This window comes from Prunus avium, chromosome 5 (assembly GCF_965620075.1).
Source record: "Prunus avium chromosome 5, drPruAviu1.hap1.1, whole genome shotgun sequence".
In the NCBI taxonomy this organism is placed as follows: domain Eukaryota; kingdom Viridiplantae; phylum Streptophyta; class Magnoliopsida; order Rosales; family Rosaceae; genus Prunus; species Prunus avium.
Window position 1 is genome coordinate 10,153,987 of NC_142288.1, and position 19,927 is coordinate 10,173,913.

The 19,927-nt window shown below is 37.9% G+C and overlaps 1 protein-coding gene across 4 annotated transcripts; it reads left to right on the top strand.

Annotated features, from left to right (window-relative positions):
- Positions 1–9,804: 9,804 nt before the first annotated feature.
- Positions 9,805–19,615, top strand: XLG3 (extra-large GTP-binding protein 3). 4 transcript variants are annotated; one of them, XM_021952898.2, is made up of 9 exons: positions 9,805–10,103; positions 10,590–11,809; positions 11,905–12,042; positions 12,669–12,773; positions 12,866–13,045; positions 14,126–14,303; positions 16,748–16,995; positions 17,878–18,050; positions 18,905–19,615. In XM_021952898.2, exons 2-9 carry the CDS (start codon positions 10,841–10,843, stop codon positions 19,497–19,499), a joined length of 2,586 nt encoding a protein of 861 aa, XP_021808590.1. In that variant the 5' UTR covers positions 9,805–10,103; positions 10,590–10,840; the 3' UTR covers positions 19,500–19,615. The 4 variants fall into 4 exon arrangements, with proteins under 4 accessions (XP_021808590.1, XP_021808591.1, XP_021808592.1 ...); XM_021952899.2 differs by having other exon boundaries at positions 10,605–11,809; XM_021952900.2 differs by having other exon boundaries at positions 10,786–11,809.
- Positions 19,616–19,927: the final 312 nt, after the last annotated feature.

Genomic DNA, 19,927 nt, shown 5'->3' on the forward strand with positions numbered 1-19,927 from the left:
TTATCTGCAAGCATGAAGAAGTTATCTGTAAGTTGCTGCTATTTTTGTTGGTGAAGGTAACCAAAATACTTCCTAAGGCCTTGCTGCCCTTTCGAAGCATTTTGGGGCTTAATTTTCGAACTCAGACAAAGGGGACAATTTCATCAGCCCAGCCCACTTTCTGCCGGAAGAAAAAGGCCCCTACAGTCCCATATATGCTAAGTGTTTGACCAAACCTAGTTAGGGTTTTTGGTTTCCTACTTTGGTTGATGAGTGATCATCTTTGTATCTCTTCTTCCATAAACCAAATATTGGTCCAATCAAGAAGTAGACTAGCATCCATACTTCTTGGTTTGCCTTCTCTTCATCTCTAGGAGCATTTGGTGTGGTGAGGTAGAGTACTCCAATCTTGGAGCCTTAAGGTGAAGGAGTCAAAATCAAGAGAAAAAAAGACATTTCCAACAAAGGTGTTCATTCTTGAGAAATCAAGAAAAGGTCATCAAGGGTAAAGATCTATTCCCTTTTTCCCTTTTCAATTTGCGTTCAAAAAGACTAGGCTAAGATACTTGGTTTAAAATGAAAAAGGTCTAGCTCAACTAGTATAAACAAAATGAATCTCCCATTTAGAATGTTTTTGTTGTATAGGTTGTGGCTAAAGTTCATTTCCTAAGCATTAGATGCATGTTTCCTTTAGTTCCCATTACCAATGATTGATCACTTCTCATCCCAAAATTCATTAGTGAACCGTTCTCCACTTTTAAACTTATCATGTAAAGCACAGAATCCTCCAGTTGGACCTCAAACACCAGTTCAACAAGCATATGTCTCACATGGAAACCAGCAAGTAATTTTCATTCTTGATCCCTTTTTTAATTCAACCACAACTTTCCTTAATTTCACCAAAGGTGTGACAAACCATTCAAAGGTGAGCTAGAGTTCCAACCAACTTCCTACTACGAGCATATGCCATGACATCACCTCAACCAAGGTGGTACTCAATAGTACAACCATAATCCTTGATTAACTCTGGCCAACCCATTTGTTACTAAAATCAATTCTCTAGGTGTAGAAGTACCTAAGATTTTGTGATCCGTTAAGATTTGACATGTTTCTCCATACAAGTAGTGTAGCCAAAATTTAAGGGCAACTGCCACTGTAGTAAGCTCCAGATTATGGTGGGGTAATTCTACTCATGCTTCCCGAGTTGCCTAAAGGTATAAGTAGTCAACTGATCATGTTGTATTTACATGCATTCCAAAGCCTTGCAACAATGCACCATTGTACCTCACAAAGTTTTCTTTATCATCGGAAATAGTTAAAACTGGTGTAGCTGGTTAACCGCCCTTTATCATCGGTCCATACAACTTGATTCCCTTGCTCGTCAACCGAGCCAGGTGTGTAGATTTCATAGAGATATCTTCTACAAAACGACAATAGTAACTTGCCTAAACCAAGAAAACTCCTTCCATCAGTCACACTGGTAGATTGCACCCAAACTACCACTAATTTGAGTTACATAAATTCCTTCCACTGAAATCACATGCCCAAGGAAATCCATTCCAACACATGCTATTTTTGGGTATGACAACCCATATAAACTCACATTGGTCCAATCCAAATGACACGCAACTCAACACTTACTTAGCTACTTTGGTTCTTCAACTTTATTTGCCGGCCTTAGCCAACTCAAGCACTTTTCTTGTGATAATACCTTGTCCTTACCCCCAAACCACTTGCTAATCCCAGTAGGTTGAACGATCCTACAACCTAAGAAAATATCTCCCATTGAGAACAGTATCTAATCTCTTTGTGTTTACTGTAACACTCAACCCGAATGCAATCTCCAACACTTCTTGCACCCTCGTCATTCCAAGACTCGCTGGGCTCTCGGGCTTGAGATACCCATGACTACATTATTTTTCCCTGGATGCTACATAAGTATAACATCCCAATTTATTGAAGTATGCTAACCTCTTCTTTCACACCTTCAAATTTCACAAGACTTTCAACCTTTGACCAATTTGATAAAAGTTCCAACCTTTTGACAGGGAACACTGCCGCTAACTCCATTCCTACATTGAAATTCCCCTACCATGGGTCATCGATTATCCTGAAACATAAGTCTCAATATTCCCCTTGGTACATTAACACACAACCAGTTCCACTTGAGGAAATGGTCAACACCGAGGTAGTAGCTACACTAATCCTCATCATACCGTAAGTTTCTCAGTCTGCAAGTCCAATTACTTGCTCCGCATCCACAAGTGCAAAGAACTGAACCATTATTGTTACATCTGCTTAATGCTACCATGACAACCAACCGAAACCAACCTTCACACAAATCGTTTCTCTATCATGATCTACTCAAATTCTCGAGTGAATCACGATACCAACCACATCTACTACCACAACATTGTTCCTAACTTGAACAAAAACATTCTTAGGAATAACTTCAATCCTCAACTTCAACTAGTGATACTTTCACTACCAATCAAACTCTCAAGACTCAGTTGAGAGACTCAACAGTCTTATCTTTTTCCAACCTAAACACGTACACTCCTCTAACCCATACTCAGTCATATGGAACAAGGTTCCAATAAACTGTCAATCTCGAACTAAATGGTTCCCCTACTAACAGTGATGTACTTATCATCTAGTTAGTGATCTCCACTACCCTCCTTTGGTTAAACTCATGACAACTTCTTGCACAAATTTACTCTGAAACAACCAAACCTTTTTCCTAAAAGTTAACCATAAAATTCCTCTTAAGTTAACCCAAGGCTCAAATATGACAAACCAAATTAGACCTTGGTCTAACCATTTCAAGACCACAAGAGTTGCGTTAAGGTCACCTTAGCATAGTAATAAAAAATTCATTACCCTAAAAACTGTTATTCTTTAATTAAGTTAGCCAAAACTCACAGTTAAACAAAAAAATTTTAACAACCCAGAACTTAAAGTTCACCACGTGTCAAAGTATACAAACTTACGAAATGTACCTGAAACATCTTATCAGGTCATCCACGTCGAAGAGGCACCATTCTGTAACATAACACACTATGCTTAACGATACTAAGGATGCACACGAAGAGCGAAGTCTACAGGAATTTAACATAATGCTCTGATATCAAGTTGACAAGACTTGCCCCGGATTCCCCTCTAAATCCGTGAAGAATCCTGCTTCTCGCTTGGCGTCTAACTGATGCCAAACCCACTTTACTAAAAAGTCCTTTAGCTCCAATTTAAACTGATAGACGATTCGACTTCTACCGAAATTTTGGCAAAGTCACCCCTGTAATTGGAACATTTCCCAATTACAGTACCTGCAAACAAGTGCTAGAATAAACCCAACTTCCAGCATACACAAAGTAAAGGCACGCACAATAGTTAAGGCTATTCAAACGGGCTTCATGCCTTCTACCCAAACTCAAAATGAGCAAGCAGAGGAACTAAAGATTAAGTTTACAACCCGGGGAAAAATAAAATGTACAGAGTGATAATAGCACACTCCAACGGGGTGGATATCGATGATGCCTCGATGTGGTGGTCTTGACCTTAGCAATCTAGAACCTGTAGGGCTCAAAACAGAAAATGTGAGTGGACAAAAACAAGCGTTAAACACCATTTATATTTAACATAAACTACCCCTCCGTTTAAGAAAATAATGTAAACTTGTTAATTTAATCTTTATTGTAAAACCGTAAATTCAACACCACCAAAGTAAACCTATTAATATAAAATATAATGATCAAAACCCAAAATCCTTTTTCCCGCAACCATACCTTTGTAAAAATATAATAAGCCAAGTCATTTCCAAATATCCCACCTCAATTCCGAAATTTATTTCAAATGTTTATACATGTGCAGAGTACTCTCAATGCACATGCCCAAGAAACCTCAACCTTGAAATAAATCCACATATACCCGTATTCATATACAGACATATATAGACAAGCACAAACATTCACCACAACAAGATATGTACCAGGGGAAACAATCCAACTCGGGGACTGTTTGTTCTCAACCACATGTCGGGATCCTGCATCATAGATGTGGCTAGGGATGAGCAGTCCAACCGGGGGACTATTGCTCCCTAGCACGCATGCTGGGACTTGCATCTCACATGGGGCTGAATCTAGTCATACCCTTAGACTAACATCCTGACACACCTCCTAAAAAGTATATGTATGCCCTGATGGGTCCCAAAGACCAACTTTAATTCTTTTCCATATTTCCATCATCCTTTCCATCACGAACTAGGGGAAGGTACAACAAATGGTGTGCAACCACATAAATCCCATATCCCAAAATATATCCAAATTTCATAAACATAACCAAAATCCCAAATCCAACATCACCATAGTCCGAAACCCAAATCCACATACTTTAATAATAATAATAATAATTAAATAATAATCCCTGGAAATCCCATAATCTCATTAACCCAAAATAAACCAATTTCCAATCAAATCACATTTCAAACCCGACCAAAACACAGTTATGCATACACTTGCCAATATGAAAATAATATTCATTTGAAAACAAAGTCCACTCACAACAAGTCCAATGCTGCTCTACTCTGAGAGGGCTCTTCCTCCGGAGAACGCAAAGTGTGGGTATTCGAGAGAATAAACAAACTTAATTAACAAACGTACCCAATAACGAACTTTAACTCAAAACTCTAATTCCTGGGTCTCGAAGGGTGCACAACCTTTAAGAAGGTTTATAGGGTCATTCTAGTACTTCCCGAAGGATGAGACAGTCCTGGAAAACTCATGGTCAACCGAGTGGTCAAACTTTCCATATTGGTCAATCGGGCCAGTGGAGCCCACGACTTCCGATTTCCGATCTGAAAGTTCCTACACAATTCTAGTGGTACTGTGAATAACATAATTGAAATTGGAATCGATCAAACTGTCTGAACCAATCGAACCCGGATATTGCATAATATGTGCAATATCCGTTCAATAGTCAAACGACAACCAATTCCAAATCTGAGCCTACAGTCGTGCTCAAGACGACATAGGGAGTGTTTTAGAGCATAATGTGCCAACACACAGTGGCCCACGCACCTCCACTTGCCGTCAGCAGCGCGTGGGTGTCTTGAGAAATTTTTGGCAATAGAAATTTCTCGAAACACCCTACAATACCTATACCTGGTAGAGCACGATGAGAGGATGAAGTTTCATACCTGGTTTGACGATTTTGGCCACCGAAAATCGCAGAAAAATCGCACAAACATCGCCGGCGAAGAAACTAGGGTTTCACTTGGTTCTTGTCCAAAATCGCGACCAATCTTGGAGGTTTGAAGGTGGAAAAGGGTATGGACATGTAGAGGAGGAAGAGGCGAATATTTTGAGGGTCATGGCTTCGCCGACCGTGGCTTGACGGAGGAGAAAACGTCGGCCAAACAGGCTGGTCTGTTTCACGAAGGAAGAGAGGGTCGCGCGAGCGAGGAGAGAGTGAAATTCCAGAAAAAGGAATTTGATCTATTACTTAAATTGAAACTTCGCAATATTTACAATTGTGCCACTGCACTTCCGTAGATTATAACTTCTTCGTTTTAAATCAGAATTAAGCATGTTGCCTAGCTACGAACTTGTATTAACGAGCTCCACGCAATGGTGCTACTCAATTCCCCGAATTCCTTTCCAAACAAAAATGAATAAAGTGCCCCTTTTCCAAGGGCAAAAATGTAATTACACAATTAAATAATTAATTAAAAATAATTTGTTGGGTCGGGGTGTTACAAAAAGGTTCCAATTCTTGCCTATGAGTTGCATCTAAAGATTGAGAAATCCAAACACTCTAAAGTTTAGAGCTATAATAGAAATCATATAATTTGTATAAGATTTATCTAAGTAATAATGGAATTGTATCCATTATCCTTTCTATAGCATTTACCAATGATCGCTCTCGGTTGGACTAAAGCCTAGTCCGAAATCCAAAAGGTTTAGGATTTCAAGAAAGCAAAGAAAAGGGAAATACGTAGAGAGCACCAACACTCTTTTATATGTTATAAATGGTTATGCTTGAACAATAAATCTATTAAAAGGTTAAAGAGCTTTAAAACATCTCAATGAATGAACTTTATCACAAAGGATAAATAAATTATAATCCTTTATGATAAGTCATTAAAATTCCTCCTCACGTCATACCCCAAGGATAACAATATTGAAAGGTCAAATTGAACAACAATGAGAGTTGAAATTGTTATTTCAAACATAAAGTTTAGAACCTTATAATATGATAAATGAATCTTGTGGGACATCCTAGATCACCTAAAAGTTGTCATATCTATTAAAGAAGTTAATAGATACTTGTTGCAAAACAAGTAAATTGAATGATTGCAAACCACAAGTGAATTATCAAACAAAGTGACAATTCAATTGCTTTTATCAATTCACCACATTTTAAAGCTCCAAGAAGTTGATCAATGGTGTGATACACCAACCATGTAGCAATGGTGAAAGTTAAAAAGTAATTTTCTTGATCATAATGAAATCATATGATGACATGAAGTATGAACTTCAATCAAGGAGCTGGATTATTCATATAAGATGAATAACTTACAAGATAAATAATATATTGAAGAAGAATTTTAGAAATGGCTATATTCCAAAAGGAAAAGTGGGAGCCCGTTCAAAATCAAAAGGAGAATCGCCCTCATCAAAAGAGATCGTCTTTAAAAGAAATCTAAAAGGAAGGAAAAATGAAGGATTCATATGCTTATCAATAAGTATGCGATCATAGATGATATGACCAAGATACTGCAAAACAAGTTGCACTTAATTCAAGTGTAAATTAAGGACAACATTGTAATATCCCAGGATCAGAACCCTGGACAACTAATAAAGCATGTCTTTTGAATTATATGAACAAAAATAGAAAAAAGGCAAAATAAGCGAAGAGGGATAGTATTAGAGCATACACCTGAATGAACTCTAATCGGATCCTCATAGAATGGGAACTAATTCTAGAAAGTCATTCTAGATCATCTTGGACATTGTAACACTAAATGGTTCACGACCAATAGCAGTACATATCACTACAAGAAAAAGTATCCTACAACAACATGTCATTAACAACGTGCATAGGTTGTGCGTTGTGGATGTAGACTTTTCACAATGTGCTGAAATAGTGCATTGTAGTATATAGATTTTAACAACGTGTATTTACGGCATGTTGTTGAAACAAAATTTAGTGATTTTTTTTACAACGCACCCTTGGCGTGTTGTTGTATGTTTAGTTCAACAACATGCAATGCATGTTGTCAAAACTATATCACTTTCATACAATAAAAAATTGGAAAAAAAAATTTGGCCAATGAAAAAGCCAAAGTTTTTGTGGGAGAAACTCCCTCTCTCTCAAAATTTGAAATGGTCTAAATATTTGTCAAACTCTCTACATCTTCTAAAAACTCTCTCTCTCTCTCTCTCTCTCTCTCTCTCTCTCTCTCTCTCTCTCTCTCTCTCTCTCTCTCTCTCTCTCTCTCTCGTCACAACCCAATCTCCAAATTTTTCTATACTCTTAAAAATCCCATCAAAGACCCACGAAATCTAAACTCTAACCATCCCTCAAGCCTTAATGGCAGAAGCTTGAAGCTCTCTTGCTCTCTCTCTTTTTCCATCTCTCTCTCTCTTTGTCCCTCTCTCTCCCTCTCTCTCATCAGTAACTTTTAGGGCTGGGCATCTAAGGACCGCCTTTACCGCCTACTCTCGTCTCTATGATTTCGTCAGTCGAAGTCTCGACGTCACATGCCACCGCACAGACGCAGGCCATTGGCTCGCTCTGATTTGGAGTTGCTATGGCTTGATAAGCGTCTCAAGTTCAAACACATTGCGCGGCTGATTGGCTTTACGTGCAAGTGGGAGACTATTAGATATATGCCCTAGAAGCCAATATAAAAATGGAATATATGCCCTGGAAGCCAATATGAATGTTACTCTAAGATACATAATGCACATAAAGTAAGAAGTCCATGGATAAATATATTAATGGAAAGCAATCTAAAGAAGTTAGATTCGCGAGACTTTTCCATTATAGTAATATCGAACCCTAAACTGTTCTTTGTCATAGAATCACTAATTGGACAATGGTAATATGCAAAGATTGGTACACCTCCTTATGGTTTTCAAGTTTGGCATTTAGGAAAAGAGGAAACATCAAACCTCCCTCCCTAGTCTACCTTGGCCTACCACCATAGAGAAGAAAAGGCTAGCATCCATTTTTCTTCTCTTGGTTCCTTATTCTCTCATCCTCATTCTACCTTGGTGAAGATACTTTGGGGATGCATAACCTCATTGTGCCTATTTGGAGAACGAAGTGGAGAATCAACAACTAATGGACCATTCCCTCTACTTGAATACCATTCTTGGATTCAAGATACGCTCCAAAGGTAACCTCACTTTCTACCTTCTCTTTAATATGTTATATTAGTGTCAATGGTGCAAACTTTCATAAACCTATAAAGATTGGGACCTAAGTTGAGACTTGCATGAATCTCTAGCTATTTTCTTGCTTTCGCTTTATTTGTTGTTATATTGGATATGCATAGGCTAGATGATTTGTTCTCTCATAGCTTCAAGGGATTTTAGAAATCCCTACACCTAATTTTCCCTTCATATTTTATTGAAGTTGCTCTCCCATTTACGTATGCCATTTTGTTCAAGAACTAAAATGCAAATTAGGGACAAATTTAGAAATTATTACTCTTAGGGCATCCCAATCACAATTCCTAAACATGGCTCTAAAAATGGTGGATAGAGCACCATTTAGAGCTCCGGTAAAATATTATGCTCTCTAAAAGTATCTTTACCACAATGGGGGCTCTATACCCGTGACTCTTAAAATTTTAAATTACCGTAATACCCTTTAAGTATTATCAAACTTTGAAAAACATTATGTGCTATAGATTCGTTTCATAAAAATTTGAAAACTCCTTTCTAGTGAAATATTGGACTTTCAATTGAAGGAATACTAAACTCATGCGATAAAGATCAATACTTTTGATCTACAAAGTACAAGCCTTGAAAACAAATTACATACTTAAGGGCTCATCTGGTATCGTTTTCAGAGAATGTTTCCAAAAAATGAAAACGAGAAAATGGATTTGCATTTTCAAGATTAGAGAATGAGCCTAGTAGCTTAATTGGAAAACAGTTTCGGAAAACAAAACCAGTGAAAACGTGTCTAGAGAAAGTGATGATGTGAAAAGAGAAAGTGAAAAGAGTTTGCATGTTTTTTTGTTCTGCTAGAGATGTTTCTGTATTTTCTAAATCAGAATTTAGAAGAGTAAATACTGAAAACGTCTTTTTGGCGGTTTTCAACCTAAAGAGTAAATACTAAAAACGCAAATCGTTTTCCGTGTTTTCCTGAATAGCCAACCGAAAGTGATTTTAAGTCGTTTTCAATCTAGAAAATGAAAACAGGCCTTCAAATATGTAAACCAGCGGGCCCAAGTGTATAAATTTCACTTTCGGGAAAAAAAAATTGTATAAATTTCACGAAATTCAAAGAGTAAAGTGGTGTAGTCATATTTTTATCATTTTTGATATTTTATTTTAGGAAAATGCTAGGGAGACCAACTTGGGAGACCAACTTGGGATACCAACTCTCTAATAGAGCGTGGGACCCATTGTATTGGTGGGCTCCATCTCTATTAGAAAGTTGGTACCCAAGTTGGTCTCCCAAGTTGGTCTCCCTAGCATGACCCTTTATTTTATCACGCTCCACAGACAAGTGAGAGAAAGTGAAAAATATCTTGGTCGTGGGGCTGTCTTTCTTACAAAATTACTATACGGGCGCGTGGCAATTCAGAAAACCTCTCCCGCGAGCCGACCTGCCTTCTCGTTCGTCATTACTGTGAAACTGTGTAGAGCGATTAATGCCAGAGAGATACAACTGCGACCGTGGGTCCCTCTCTCTCTCCCTCTCTCTCTCTCTCTCTCTCTCATCTTGTGCTTCAAAACCTGCCTTTCCCATGTTTCTCTCATTACTCTCCCTCTTTCTCTCATGAGCTTTGGTAGATTTGCAGAAGAAGCTTTACCTTTTGCTTAAGCTCAGAAAGCAAAATGCTTCTTAGATTTTAATCCCCGATTCCCTTTCATTTGGTCCCTTTCCAGGTATTTGACTCTCTCTCTCTCTCTCTCTAAAGCTTTTATGTGTATTTGTTGGGTTCAAGTAAAAAACCTCCAAAAGTAGAAATTTTTTTTTTTTGCAAGTAAAAAAGTAGAATATATACTCAAAGGGAAATTTATCATTTTCCTTTCTGATTCCTTTTCTTTTTAGATTGGTGAATAATTTATTTCTCTTTGAATCAGTCTTTGCTCTGTGGTTCTAGGGGTGTGCTGGGCTTTTTTCTATTTACAGTTTGTTTGACTCTAATTTTGTCAACTGTTTGAACCACTACAGGAAGATAATGTCTGTTTATGGTTCCTACAGCTTTCAAGCTTTAAAAACTTTTATTATTTCCAAGTTGTATGCTTGGTTTTGACTGTAAATTGATCAAATCTTGATGGTTTTTGTCCGGTTTTGCTTGAAAGTTATCTGTAGACGCTGAAAATGTTGAATGTGGTCTCATTTTTCATTTGGTCCAAATGTTTGATTAGTTTCTGAATTCAAAGGATGACCGTTGGATTGCGGCTGCCCGGAGACTATGACGGGTTCTAAAAGTGACACATCACCAAAACCTGATACAAGTTGTTACTTCAACTTGATTTTAGAAGGAAACCAAAGCTTTTTATTTGGATTATCTTAGATTGTAGCACAGTTATTACTTATATGGTGTTTTTCATTTCGACGAAGTCATATTTTCAGACCATTGTTGAGGATAGAGGAATTTGTTACCGTAGAGAAGTAAATGGAGCAAAAGGAGGGAGAGAGCTGGAGGGAATTGGTGAGGAGGATGCTCCCACCAGGTGCTTCAATCCCTGAAGATGCTTCTGATCTTGATTACTCTATAGCTATGGAGTATGTAGGCCCTCCTGTCTCTTATGATGTCCCTAGGGTTGAACCCCTTGATGTTAGTTCACGTGCAATCCCAACTGCAGAACCTCTATCTGAATCACAAAGATCAGTTACCAATATGGGTCCTCCAGTTATCGAACCGATTCCTCTGCCTGTGTCTCGCATTGCTGGTGTCACAAGCTCCCCTACTCAAAGTCCAAGGGTATCAGGAAGCTCAGAGTCTGTAGTGTCTGTCTTGCAAAACCCTGATTTTTCTTCAGCCTCACCTTCAGCTTCTCCAGGTTCAGTCCATAATCCTCCAAGCATCCATCCCAAACAAGTTTCCAATGAAGTAAAGCGAGCTCCAGTTGTCACTTTTAATACTGTTGATAGGTCTCAGAGGAAAGAGGTTGATGTAGAGCAGCCAGTTTTTACTGCTTATGTTGGGGTTTCTAAGGAGAAGAAGAAGAAAAAAAGTCGAGTTTGTTATCGGTGCCGAAAAGGAAAGTGGGAAACAAAAGAGTCGTGCCTGGTTTGTGATGCTAAGTATTGCAGCAATTGTGTGCTTAGGGCAATGGGTTCAATGCCTGAAGGGCGTAAGTGTGTGACCTGCATTGGTCAGCCGATTGATGAATCAAAGCGGTTAAAGTTGGGTAAACAGTCGAGGGTATTGTCCAGATTGCTCAGTCCATTGGAAGTCAAGCAGATAATGAAAGCAGAAAAAGAATGTTCTGCCAATCAGCTTCGACCAGAGCAGCTGATAGTGAATGGGTTCCCTCTAAAGCCAGAAGAGATGGCTGAATTACTTGGATGCCCTTTACCTCCGCGGAAATTGAAGCCTGGCAGATATTGGTATGATAAAGAATCTGGTCTATGGGGAAAGGTGAGTGCATATTTAACATGGTTGTCCAATTTCTTAAAAGAAAAGAAAAGACTTTTATGAATTCCCTTGATCATCTCAACTTGTTTATTGGGCAGGAGGGAGAAAAACCAGATAGAATCATAAGTTCAAACTTAAATTTCACTGGGAAACTTAGCCCAGATGCAAGCAATGGGAACACTGAGGTTTACATCAATGGTCGAGAAATTACAAAACTGGAATTGAGGGTGCTAAAGGTAAGACCTGTGACTTGTTAATGGTAATGTATCTTATTATTTCTTTTGTATGTCATGATATGTAACTTATAGGCTTGTGGTAAGCCACTAGGTTATAGTGGATTGCCCTTTAGTCAATGCTTTTATGAATCTGGTATTCCATTTCAGATTAGTGTGCTTCTTCTTTACTTCTTTTGATAATCTGGTCATATGTTCTCATTATGCAAGGCTCGTCACCATGCATATAGGACTTACATCACATAGCAGCAATGCATTTCTGTGCATTAATGAGGTTAAAACCAACAGGAAGTAACAGGTGATGCAAAAGTATAATAAGCAATGAGAGCAGGAATGTAACTTTTCAATGGAAGTTAAAAGGTTTCTTGTACATAATAACTTGGTGTACATTATCCAAATGATGGAACACAGTTCACATTTCATAAATGCCATGCTGAAGAGCACCTCTGTCATTATGTATATGGGTTGTTTACTTGTTTGTTATTATTGGACTATCACTTCAAATTGATTTTTGAGGGACATCTTAAGTTTTAACAAGATAAGTGCCCCTCTAATACTGTGTCTGTATTTATTGGCCTTGGTTGCAATTAATTTCATGCCTTTACTATTGTACTTCTTTACACTGTCAGGTAGCAAATGTGCAATGTCCACGTGACACCCATTTTTGGGTCTATGATGATGGACGCTATGAGGAAGAAGGTCAGAATAATATCAGAGGAAATATTTGGGAGAAGGTATGTACTGGAAAACTCAGTTAGATTTCGCTGACCCTGTATTGGTTATGGCTCTCTTTATGACGCATGTTTATTTGGTTTTTGCTAGACAGGCAACAACTCGTTTTGTCTGTAGCCTGTTCTCTTTGCCTGTGCTTCATGGTCAACCTCAAGGACCAAGAGATGAGGCTAGCAATTATACTACTGTTCCAAATTATTTGGAGCAGAAAAAAATTCAGAAGCTTCTCCTTCTTGGACTTCACGGATCTGGAACCAGCACTATCTTCAAACAGGTGCAGCCTCTTATGTAAAAGCTTCGATTGTGCTGTGGATTTGTAGAAACTTGCTTATTATGGTTGTTTGTTTTTTATTTTTTATTTAGTTGGTAGAGTGGGAGCCCTAGAAGTAAAAGAAGAGATGTGATGTGTTTTTCTAAAGCCCTAGAGTGCGAGCAGTGGGAGTTTTCTTTTTTCCTTAGAATAGATGTGTTTCTTTTGTGGTTTTCTAGTCTTTTATAAGTCAGTGGTTTAGATGATGAAACTTGCTGTCATTCTAGAGAATAGATAGGGCCATATGTTGTTTCATCTAGCCACAAACATGAACATGTGGAGAGAAGAATTGTCACAGATTAGACAGAAAAAATCACCTTAAAGGTTCGGATTGAGAGGAGAGTTCATGTAGTTGACTTGATTTCTAAGCTGAGCATTATTGTTTTGCATGTGTTTGTTGGTTTCATAAACAATGAAGTGTACAACTAACTAGAAAGCTAAATGGAACAGAAGCTTATGAATTGCTTGCTTGGTTCTGGTATGAAAAAAGTAGTGAGCAATAGAGTTAGCAGTGGAACTCTTCTTGCAAATGCTATCACTTTCCTATTTCTCAATTCTCTCCAGATGCTTGAACCTTCTTGTAGGCAATTTTTTATATTTTGTTTGTTGCTTTGTTGCCTCAGGTATGCCTATTAATAAGGGTAATTGAAATTCGGGGATGTGGATTTCATTAGTTGTACTAACTAATGTACATTTAGTGACAGATGTGGCTCATGTGCGTGGCTGGAACAGTTGCAAGTATTACCTTCCATGCTTTCCACTTTATGAACAAATAAATAAAAGAATCTCGTCTTATACATATATTTCCCATTTGAGATGCATATTATACATAGATCAAGCAGAAACGGTACCATGAAACTGCCAAGCATCTTCTGTAAGCTGTGCCCTGTGTTTAGGAAAGAGAGTGCATTTGTTTGACACATTTTTCTGCTGTCCATGAGTGCCATTTGAAATAAAATTTAATATAAAGTCTCTCTCTAGATCTTTTTATTACTAAGTTTTATTACTGCTATTAGTGACAATTGTTCTGTGGTCATTGGGTAGGCCAAGTTCTTGTATGGGAACAAGTTTACTGCGGAAGAACTGCAGGATATAAAGTTGATGATTCAGAGTAACATGTACAAATATCTAAGCATTCTGCTTGATGGACGGGAGCGCTTTGAAGAGGAGGCTTTGTCTAGGATGGAAGGACATGGTTCTCATGATCAAAACACTAAAGCAGGTACTTTCGCAATTACACTGAGGCTTTGTCTAGCATTCTGCTTCATGGTATGAATTTTCAATCTTCACTCAAGTTCTGCTAATGAATTGCTTCAATATAAATAAGCAATGTCAATAATTGTAATATCTACTGCATCGCAACGTGGTGGAAACTTGTGTATGCATGAATGGTTTTGAGTTTTGAGAACTCAGCAACAATGGGGGCGAAATGGCAAGGAGCTCCTGAAAACTAGGATGTGATTATATTAACCTTGGAGTTTTCCCTTGCATGTATGCTTGTTGCAAATTCACACACATCGGAAATTACTGAAGTGAGTACTGTCAAACTTTTGTGATGAGTCGTCGTGTCAAACTTTTGTGATGAGTCATGGTGCCCATCTGTACTTTTCTTTGCAAATCACTCAATATAATTTATTTTCCCGAAAAGAATTTAATGAGGAAATTGGAGCTTTTGGCTGATTCTAGGATTGTGGAGCAAGGTTTGCTTTCCTGTCCTTGGGAATTCATTTCTCATTATGTCCTTTCCTCCAGAGCATCAAGTTGTGGGGAATGGGTCTAGTAAACGTCTTTTGAATCTTTACTCCCTAATTTATATTGGGTGTGTGTGATCTCTTCTATTGTTGCTTTGCTTTCCTCTACATCTGTTTCATGGGACTTGACCTTTAGGCATAACCTTAATGTGTGAGAATTCTTAAATTTTATTATTCTGTTGTCTTGCCTCCACAATTTTCCTGATGTAGAACAAGTAAGAACTCAGAAGTTAGGGAGGGATTATAGAAGAGAAGAGAAATTAGGGTTCAAGAGAGTAGAAATAGAGTGAAGGTAAGAGAATAACAAGACAGTATGAGAAGAGTAGAAGAAGACAAAGGATTATAAATAAGAAGAAGAGAATGAGAGATTAGGGTATAGAAGACCAAGAGATAATTCCGGGAGAAAACCTGTTTATTCAATCATTCAGGGAGATAATTCAGGGAGAATTCTGCATTATCCTTTTTCCTCCCTTGTTAGGGGGATCCTGCTTTACATGTTTGGTGATGAGGACATCTTTGTCAAACCCATTAGGGTAGGGTTTACAAAAGAAAGAGATGGAAGAGGAAGTCATTTAATTTGGTCTTTAAATCTGGCAATTTTTTATTCCTGCGATTAGTTTCTAACTTGTTCTCTTTAAGTTTTCCAGATTTTAGTAGGATTTCTAAGTTTCCTATTTTATTTAGGTTACAATTTCTGTTTTAGCAAGGGATTTTTATCCTATCGTCTCTAGGTTTTAGTTTGCTATAAATACCCCTCCTATGTAATTCATTAGGGAGTTGAGTTGAGATTTGAGATATTAAGAAAAGTTTACTTTCCAGAGATTGGAGACTCCTTGGTGTGAAGCCAAAACCCCTGGAGTGATTCCAGACCTATCTTTATTTGTTCTATTTTCTGTTTCTCATTGTTTTGCTTCCGTTACTCTACTTAAGCCTACAATTCACCAGTGTCCTACATCATATGGTATTGTGGGTGCATTGTCTAGAGGTTGCTATTCCTTGTTGGAGGAGGATGCTTTGGGGTTTAGTTCGAACAAGAAAGCTAGTTCTTTGTGGTATTGTGCAGGTTTTTTTTAAGAGAAGGGAGAATGGGGATTTCTTGTGGAGGAGGAAGGGATTTTTGGCTTCTTCACCAAAACATTTAAGGAACATTCCCTTTAGTTTGATTTCTCTTGATTGGGGGAGTAATCCATTTTATTCTGGAGTCTTCTGTTAGCTATTATCTCCATGCTTGTTCTCCTCTCTCCTTTGATGGACTTCTTCTCTTAATAAATTATTATACTTATTGAAAAATGTTTGTTATTCAATGGAGGACCTCAATTATAAGAGAAAAATGCTTGGGGACTGCTCTGAATTTTTTTGGCTATTGGGTGCTGATATCCAAAAAAAACCCTAAATTTAGTAGTTGAAGAGCAAAGAGTAAACGAGAAGAGAATAGTATAATGTCACAGCGGGGAAAGCATTATAGGGGTTCAGACTTCAGAATTTTTGTTTCAACTCATTACTGATACTCTCATCCCAGATAGGGACGAAAAGCTTTATGTTCTTAACCATTCCAGCTATCCTTAGTAATGACTGTTTCATCTTAAAGAGGATAATCTGTTGCACATGTGATAAAATATAGGGTTTTAGTTATTCACAATTTATTCAGGCTTAAGGTAATCTTTCTGAATAAGAGGGATGTTTATTAACCCAGTTGTGAAATGGAGAAGCTTTTCTTTCCTACACGACGGTAAATTCAGTATGTGATATCTGATTGAATTCGTGTTGAGTGGCTTTAAGTCTGTTTCTTCAGCGAGTGTTTCTCTATTTTGGCCTGTGTTCTAAATGTCCTCGTTTTATCCTTCAATTTTGAATAAAAAGTGTTTCTATTCAAAAAAAAAAAAAAAAAAATTATCTGATTGAATTCTTGTTTCAGGTGGTGAGATTGACCTCGATGAAACTACTCAATGTGTCTACTCCATCAACCCGAGATTGAAGCATTTCTCTGATTGGCTTCTAGACATTATTGCTACTGGAGATTTAGATGCATTCTTCCCTGCTGCAACACGTGAGTATGCTCCATTAGTTGAAGAGGTATGGAAGGATCCTGCTATTCAGGAAACGTATAAAAGAAGAGATGAGCTTCATTTCCTCCCAGATGTTGCAGAGTACTTTCTAAGCCAGGTAAACCATCTTATATTAACATGTGCGGTAATCCAAATTTTGGTGTCTTACAAATCTTGTTTGTCCCATTGTTTGAGCGTTGTAGTTCACCATCTTGTTTTTCAATTTGTGTTAAGCAATACAACTCTATCTGTTGTATAATTTTGTTTGTGCCATTGAATATGTAATTACACAAGAGAGATTGCATGATTTTTTATTTTTTTTTAACTGAGATAGATTGCATGATAGGATGATAAGTTGGACAGATGGGCTTCAAGGAAGATTTTTGAGAAATGTGAGATGGAAAATCTCAAAAGATAATTGTAACAGACATAATATAATGGTTTATTTCCTGCAAATCAAACTGCTTCCTCTAACTAAGAATCACCTGGCACACTCAACTACTTCCTATTTACATGGATATGTCACCACGCACTCAAGCCACATGCCCACTAATGCCTGCATGCTACACAGCATGCACATAACAAAATGTCATCAATGCGGTGCTAAATTTGACATGATTTTGAAATAAGATTTCAAGTAATTGAAGAGCTGTGAGTCATCTTCACCTAGGAATCTCTGTAGATTGAAATAGTGGGTGTTAGAACCAATCTTCTTGTATTGAGTGTTATCTCAGCATGTTATAGTTTAATAATCTTAATTAAAAAAAAAAAATCTTCTGATCGTAATATCTTGCATTATTATTAGTTGTTTTAATGAGATTGATACTAGTGAGTTACTAAGAATTTTCTGTCAAACTGGACCATGTTGTCAGCTATTTATAGATCTTTTTTAGAGGCTATTAGTTGTTTTATATTCTTCTCGTACCTTTTCTCTTTTCTTAATAGCTTGCCGATTAGGATAAGTGTTAGATGTTTAAGCAACATGATTTTATTTCTTCAGGCTGTTGAGGTATCTGGCAATGAGTATGAACCTTCAGAACGAGACATACTATATGCCGAAGGGGTCACTCAAGGAAATGGATTGGCTTTCATAGAATTTTCTCTGGATGATCGAAGTCCGATGTCTGAAGCCTACACAGAAAATCTTGAAGCTCCACCCCCACCTCTAACCAAGTAAGGCTATTAGCAGTTCTGCGTGTGATCATATATGAAGCTCCCGGCTTGTCCTATTTAATATGGCATGTCTTGAGTTTACAACACTGTAGTAGGGTGCTCAATTGGGCTTGAACCTCTCTTTTCCTTATCTCATTGAGTGTTGAGTGGCACTATTGCCTTTGCCACCCACCCAAATACTCTCTCTCTCTCTCTCTCTCTCCCCCTCCCACCCTGCCCTTGCCCTGAATAATGGCAGCCATTCAAGTAAATACAATTATTCTCTCATCCGGATGTCCGCACGTTTTACCGTGCTGACATCATTGTAAACAAGGAGGAAAACAGGGAGGGGTAGTAGAAAATACATAGCGTCTGCACGGTAATAAAGTCCGCATGAGAAAATCTGCAAGTTTTTTTTTTTTTTGAAAAATAAAACTAAAACTAGGGTTAGGATTTAGCTGTATTTTGAGAATGTTAGTAGGTGGCTGCAACAGAAATTGTCAAAAAGAAAGGGCTAGGAAAAGTAGGCGTGTGGAGAAAATATTTGATATTTTGGTAGGATTGAACTTAGGATGAATATTCGAACTAACGAAAAGTTAGGGCTGCTCAAACCATCATTTTTCTCCTTACATGAAGATTTGAACTTGGGATTTCTACCCTCACTCCCGCCCATCACATGCCACTTGACCTAAAGCTCATGGCCTACCACCTAAATCCACCGATTCTCTTTTTATTGGTTACTGTGTACAATTATTGAAACTTAGTTAATGCAGTGACTCCATTACATCACTTATATAAGCTCAGATTTTTTTGCCTATTACCGATGTTTAATATACAATCTTAGTTTTATGAACTTTATGTATTGGATATCACAGATACCAACTCATAAGAGTAAATGCCAAGGGGATGAATGAAGGGTGCAAGTGGGTAGAAATGTTTGAAGATGTACGTGTGGTGGTGTTTTGTGTTGCTCTTAGTGATTATGATCAGATGTGGGTTGCCCCAGATAACAGTGGCAGCGGCGCGTTACTTCAAAATAAGATGATACAAAGCAAGGAGCTCTTTGAGACTATGGTCAGGCACCCTTGCTTTAAAGATACCCCTTTTGTATTAATCCTAAACAAGTATGATCTCTTTGAGGACAAGGTAAATCAGGCGCCTTTAAGTGCTTGCGAATGGTTCAATGATTTTAGTCCCGTGAAGCCCCATCACAATAACCAGTCACTGGCCCATCAAGCTTACTTCTATGTTGCAATGAAGTTCAAAGATCTTTATGCTTCCGTCACAGGTCGAAAGCTTTTTGTGTGGCAAGCTCGGGCAAGGGAACGAGTGACTATTGACGAGGCATTCAAGTACATAAGGGAGGTTCTTAAGTGGGATGAGGAGAAGGAGGAGACCTACTATGGTGGACCAGAGGATTCTTTTTACAGTACAGACATGAGTTCCTCACCATATGTGAGGCAGGAGTGATGTGGCTTAGGATCTTATTTGTACTTACTTTTTATTTAAAGTGAAGAGCGAGGGAAAATTGTAACATGCTCTGTGGTATTTTCATCCAAATAAAGTATATTTTATTTTTGTGATCATTTATAAATTACAATGACATTGAGCATGCATGGGGTTGTCTTTGGGTCTACAAATGCTTGTTTAAATTGTGGAATCTGGAACTATGCCCTGAAAGGTTTAAAGGGTAACCTCCCGTACCAATTTTAGCATCAATAATTTGCTCTTCTTTCTTTCTATTATTTAACGGAAAATATAGTTGGACAAGGATTCTACCACAAGCAACAAAAGAAAATTTATAGGGAGCTTCACTTTTATGGATTCGGATCCTTCTGCTTTGATTTTCTCTACTAGTATCTGCTTGGCTTTTAATTTAGACATGCCACCTCATTTTA

Coding starts and splice junctions, on each gene's coding strand:
- XLG3 (XM_021952898.2), top strand. CDS start 10,841: ATGGAGCAAAAGGAGGGAGAGAGCTGGAGGGAATTGGTGAGGAGGATG. Junction 11,810..11,904: donor AATCTGGTCTATGGGGAAAG/GTGAGTGCATAT, acceptor TTTATTGGGCAG/GAGGGAGAAAAACCAGATAG. Junction 12,043..12,668: donor TGGAATTGAGGGTGCTAAAG/GTAAGACCTGTG, acceptor TTACACTGTCAG/GTAGCAAATGTGCAATGTCC.